At 43.0% G+C, this 5,469-nt stretch overlaps 2 protein-coding genes across 2 annotated transcripts; both read left to right on the forward strand.

Annotated features, from left to right (window-relative positions):
- The first annotated feature begins 463 nt into the window (after window positions 1-463).
- Window positions 464-2,303, forward strand: LOC147463445 (uncharacterized). Its single transcript, XM_086488901.1, has 2 exons — window positions 464-2,012; window positions 2,102-2,303. The coding sequence occupies exon 1, from the start codon at window positions 784-786 to the stop codon at window positions 1,552-1,554; it is 771 nt and encodes a 256-aa protein (XP_086345027.1). The 5' UTR covers window positions 464-783; the 3' UTR covers window positions 1,555-2,012; window positions 2,102-2,303.
- On the forward strand, window positions 1,721-4,195 carry LOC147463446 (uncharacterized). The gene is made up of 5 exons (XM_086488910.1): window positions 1,721-1,856; window positions 2,013-2,101; window positions 2,442-2,588; window positions 2,885-3,033; window positions 3,631-4,195. Exons 1-5 carry the CDS (start codon window positions 1,849-1,851, stop codon window positions 3,715-3,717), a joined length of 480 nt encoding a protein of 159 aa, XP_086345036.1. The 5' UTR covers window positions 1,721-1,848; the 3' UTR covers window positions 3,718-4,195.
- The last annotated feature ends 1,274 nt before the right edge of the window (window positions 4,196-5,469 follow it).

Below are 5,469 nucleotides of genomic sequence, written 5' to 3' on the forward strand. Positions count from 1 at the left end.
TTGTTAGTGGAGTAAATTAACTCTTTGAAATACTAAGAACAACACGCTCATGTAAAAGATTCTTTAATTGACTTGTTAGGGCATGTGTCTTATGACATAAGCACTTAATATCCCTCCCCCACCACAGGGTAGGTCCCCCCCTCCTTTATGCATACGGTACGAGCATGAAATAATGGGAGGCTACCCCTATTGTATACGCTTATGTCTGACCTCTAAAAACCTCCCTCTTGTACACTACCATACGAAAATCCATAGTGAATCCCCCAGGGGTGGAGAGCAATAATTTGAACTAGTACAACCGTGTTGCCTTCGGTGGCGCTCTCTCTCTCTCTCTCTCTCTCTCTCTCTCTCTCTCCCCCCCCCGGTGCTCACTTGCCTCAAGTTGTGATATGAGGACATGTAAGGAAGTGTAAGTAAACAAGAGAGCAGGAAAAGGGTTCGAGTTAAAGAGAGCCGGAAAAGTGATCGCAAAAACATTTGGGTAGTTGAAAGTTACAACCGTTATCAATATGGGACGTAGCATCAGCATCGCCATCGCCTTCTTGCTGGCGCCCTGCGGGTTCCGGAAGCTATCGGATTTAGGGCTAGGGTAAAGTCTAGGGTTAAAGTGTGTTTTGAGATGACGCTCGGCTGCGCGGTATTCTCGTATTGGAACAAGCATCGGAGAATGATCAGATCGCTCGATGGTCCCGTGATCTATTAGCAAGGATTTTCTCTGCTGTATACAGCTAGTTTGAAATAACTTTGAAGGAATCGGGAGTTAGATAGGGTTTTGGCTATGCCATGTCCTGGCATTTGCTCGACGGGCCTTCACGACATCAGCAACGTACATGTTGGTCTGTTCCAGATCATCTCAGAGATAGCCCTCAGCATGGCACTAGACGTCGCCTTCAAGTTCCTGATCCGGATGCTTTGCTGCAGTATGTTGATCATGCAATATCTATTACAGAGTATGCACAAGCAACCAGGTACTTGTCACTTTCTAATGCTTCATCTTCTTCATGGTCATCATCACCAACATCATCATCTTCAGTAGTTTATTCCGTGAGGCGTAATGATGATGACCTGTCTATGACATCACCATTGCCATCATCACGCAAAACGTCGAGGTTCAAATCTGCTTCCGTACTGCCACAAGATTACATCAACTCTTTGCTGAAGCACAACGGGCAAGGAGAGGCAACTCAAGCTTTGCAGCAACGCAATGTAACTATTGCAGAAAGGAATGAGTCTATGGAGACAAATGCTTCTACTACAAATGTGGAGTCATCTTCTGAGCTAGAAGGTGTTTCAAGAGAGGGTGATAATTCAGGTAAAGGAGAGGTGAATGATGCTCGTGTGGCAGATGATGCCTACAGAGCAGCCTGTTGTGCAATTTCTGAAGGCAATGCAGAGCTTGCCTTGTCTCTTCTTCATGTGGCATCAGCTAAATGTCCTCCTAACAAGGTAAATGCCCTTGGGAAGGTGCGCCGGCTTATGGGAGCTGCTTCACAGCTTGTGGAAAAAAATAGTGCAGTTCTTAGGTTGCTGCCTGCAGAGAAGGACGTGAAATGAATCTACAGTTGCCTTTGCGAATGTCAGCTGTTCTTTACGGCAGCTCGAAGATATTACCATCACTTTAGTGACTAAAGGGCAGATGAGCTTTGCAGTTTACTGTGATTTACCATGGAATTTTGGTGTTTGGACAGTGTTACAAACTGCAAGCATTCAAAATAGTCCTATTGGCAGAATGATGCATTGTATGTTATTAATCTGGGGATGCGAGCTGCGATGTGCCATTGTAAAGAAGAAGTCCTATTGGCAGAATGATGCATTGTATGTTATTAATCTGGGGATGCGAGCTGCGATATGCCATTGTAAGGAAGACTCTGGTGTCTTATTTTACTATGGGGTTGTGTGGCTTTCATAATTACAGGCCCACTCCCCTTATTTCCAACAGATTATAAGTTCATCTGTCTCATTGAATCAACTCTTTCCCTGTATTATAAAAGAGCCGGGCTGTGTACCTCCAGGTATCCAACATATACAAATGAAGTGACCGTGAAAGTTTTTTGTCCTTTCCATGTTGCTGACTGTTCATTGTCAACTGTGGCTTTTGAAGGTACGCTTTGTTGTGTAATTGTTTTTGGTAAATCTGGTATTGGTCTTACAAGGAGCGGGCTGGAAGGAGAATTCCAGATTTAGTTCCTTAGTTGTGATGATGCTTATTGGATTGCAGCGCCGGAATTAAATAAATATACAATGACAACATTAGGAAGATCGATGGGGTGTTTTTTGTCCTTTCCATGTTGCTGACTGTTCATTGTCAACTGTGGCTTTTGAAGGTACGCTTTGTTGTGTAATTGTTTTTGGTAAATCTGGTATTGGTCTTACAAGGAGTGGGTTGGAAGGAGAACTCCAGATTTGGTTCGTTAGTTGTGATGATGCTTATTGGATTGCAGCGCCGGAATTAAATAAATATACAATGACAACATTAGGAAGATCGATGGGGATGTTGGATTTGGGCAATGTCGTTTTCATTCAAAGTTTGCCCTTCAAGTGGCCAGACGATCAAAGGCCAGGCAGAATAGACCCATCAAGATGGGAAAGTATGGATATACATCTTCTTTGAAAAACTGATAACTTTGAGACCAACCCAAAGGATCTCCATAGTATTGGCTATCTGTAAAGAAAGCTTTTCTACAGATTTATGAATCAGGTGGGATTACTAGAAGATGTGGCTATCCAGGGCATGGTAGGGTGGGATCAGGGGCCCTTGTCAATGTTGGGTGCCAACATCATTTAAGCACCGTAGATTTTGTCGGAAAAAGTTTGGTTGGGTTCGTGAGATTACTTGTATCGACAAAGTAATCATGAGTACTCAAGATTACTTGTGTCCCTACAGCAAGTTTACACATCAAAAGCAAGTATATCATGGACTGCATGTGCCTCCCAAAGCCTGCATCCTTGGAGGTGGTGCAAGAGAGGGCACAGCCGCTGGAGATAACATTGTGGGCTGCCACCATGATCTACAACCCTTACGCATCTCACAACGTTGATCCCACCCTCCAATGCCCGTGTGAGTTAGTGCTTTGTGTGTGTGTGTGTGTGTGTGTGGGGGGGGGGTGTCCCTACAGCAAGTTTACACATCAAAAGCAAGTATATCATGGACTGCATGTGCCTCCCAAAGCCTGCATCCTCGGAGGTGGTGCAAGAGAGGGCACAGCCGCTGGAGATAACATTGTGGGCTGCCACCATGATCTACAACCCTTACGCATCTCACAACGTTGATCCCACCCTCCAATGCCCGTGTGAGTTAGTGCTTTGTGTGTGTGTGTGTGTGTGTGTGTGTGCGTGCGTGCGTGTGTGTGTGTGTGTGTGGGGGGGGGGGGGGGGTGGTTTAGCTCGGTTACCATTGATTGTACATTTTTACAAAGTACTTGCTTATTTAAGCAAACAGCAAAAACTCATGCAGTTGTAGAAGGTCAGATTGCTTTGAGTTCTTCTCTGGTTCACAGTGCTACACATTCAATAGATTCATTGCATAGAATGCCAGCTTGCTTTAAATGTTTTTTCCTTCTTGATGATGCTACACAGTGAGAAGATGCATGTGCGTATTAAAAGGGGAATGAGCTTGTGCAATCATGGCAGGTTGAATGCCTTGAGTTTTCTGTTGATCATGGTGCGACGAATTTTGAGGCCGACTCATGTTATTCACGGATCATGTCAGAAAGGTGAGTGAATGGGCTTTGACAGTTCTTCAATCTTGCGCTTTTGAGCTTTTATCTCTGTCTGGCTTCAGGCATTTGCGGTTGGTATATGTATGTATGCATAATACCTTGCGTTAGCTTTCCACGTACCTTCAGACAAGGTGAAGCCTCACACAAGACATTCTACAACAATATGCAATGGAAGGCACATGAGGCGCTTTAACAAAGAGACCCATTCACTAAGTAAACAAAGGCAGATAAAACACTTGTAGGGCCATTATAAAGGTAAAAGGATTCATTATTGTCTAGTAGTATACCACACATGGCTTTCATGTAGCTTTTTCATCTTTGGTGAGTTCTAGCTTTTCTATGTGGATTCTTGGGAAGCTTACAGAATGAGTGCTTAAATTTATGTATTAGATGTTTGAGTGTTTGACTTCATGTTATGTTATGGCTCGCATCTAAAACACTTTTTACCATGTTTCAAACCAAGATTTCATCAGTTTAATGTTTAGCACTATTTGGAATGGAAAAAACAAGCCTTCCGAATGAGAATTGATATTTTGGTGCTCTTTGAGGTTGCTCTAGTCATACTCCCGTGCATCTCGTATATCCACGATCTTGTGACCACATTATGCGTACATATACCCAATACAATGTTTCAAACTACCACACAATAGTTGTCGAAAATTGCAGTATCATCCAAGCTTCTTGCACTTGAACCTAAGCGTTTTTGCATGGAAATGCACAAAAATAGAAGATTCGAGAACCTCAATCTTCTGGCACATGAATGAACTCTTACTCCAAAATGGAGCCCAAAGTGTGCCTTGCTATAGAAGTTCAGTCATAGGTTTCATTTCAAAGGACTATAGAATCCTTCCTATATTATCTTCCATAGCAACCGTCGAAATCAAAGCCCATTGCCGACGCCTCCCAAAAATCCAAGGGGTGTGTAGCACCAACACATGAGGTAGAAGAATGGAGAAACCTTTACCCTCGGCCGCTTCTTTGGTTGCTCTTGCTTGCGACTCATAGCTCCTTAGTCGCAAGTAGTGTTTGATACCATGTAAAGAGATAGAGAAGTATAGAGCTTGAGCTCTTGTAAGTGCACATGCACACAACTAAGAGAGTACACAACAAAGATGGAGGTTGAAAGTTGCTACTGCTTCTTCAGTACACACAATGATAAGGTGGCTTACAAAACACGAGTGAGACTCCCGCCACTTGTAGCAGCATAAAGAGAGAAGCTATTCAAAGGCGAGTGCAACCAATAAAACATAATAAAAAATATATCCCTCAAAATCATAAACTCCATCAAACATAGCTCTTGAATTGTAAAACAAATCCTAAGCTCTAAAGTAAAAAAATGTTCTCTCAAGGAAGAAGCAAAAACCCCAAAAATAGTGTCATAAAATATAGATCTATGAAGAGAGAGAGAGAGAGAGAGAGAGAGAGAGAGAGAGAGAGAGATGGGTGGTAAACAAAAATCCAAATCTATTCACATGCACGCGCGTGCGTCCACACACACACACACACACACACACACACACACACACACACAGAGAGAGAGAGAGAGAGAGAGAGAGAGAGAGAGAGAGAGAGAGAGAGAGAGAGAGAGAGAGAGAGATGGGTAGTAAATAAAAATTCAAATCTATTTGCACCTACTAAGATAAAGCTATCCAAGCATTCTCGGAATATATCTTGCATCAAGCGATTAAAAGTTGCAGGAGCATTTGTAAGACCAAAAGCCATGACTGTGAATTTGTAGTGGCCATAACGA

This window comes from Adiantum capillus-veneris, chromosome 2 (assembly GCF_014529385.1).
Source record: "Adiantum capillus-veneris isolate H3 chromosome 2, ASM1452938v2, whole genome shotgun sequence".
NCBI lineage: Eukaryota > Viridiplantae > Streptophyta > Polypodiopsida > Polypodiales > Pteridaceae > Adiantum > Adiantum capillus-veneris.

Bases quoted from the DNA above. Each gene is read 5' to 3' on its own strand.
- LOC147463445 (XM_086488901.1), top strand. From the start codon at position 784: ATGTCCTGGCATTTGCTCGACGGGCCTTCACGACATCAGCAACGTACA.
- LOC147463446 (XM_086488910.1), top strand. The intron at 2,589-2,884 runs GTATGGATATAC...GTGTCCCTACAG, and splicing joins AGACCCATCAAGATGGGAAA to CAAGTTTACACATCAAAAGC. The intron at 3,034-3,630 runs GTTGATCCCACC...CAATCATGGCAG, and splicing joins ACCCTTACGCATCTCACAAC to GTTGAATGCCTTGAGTTTTC.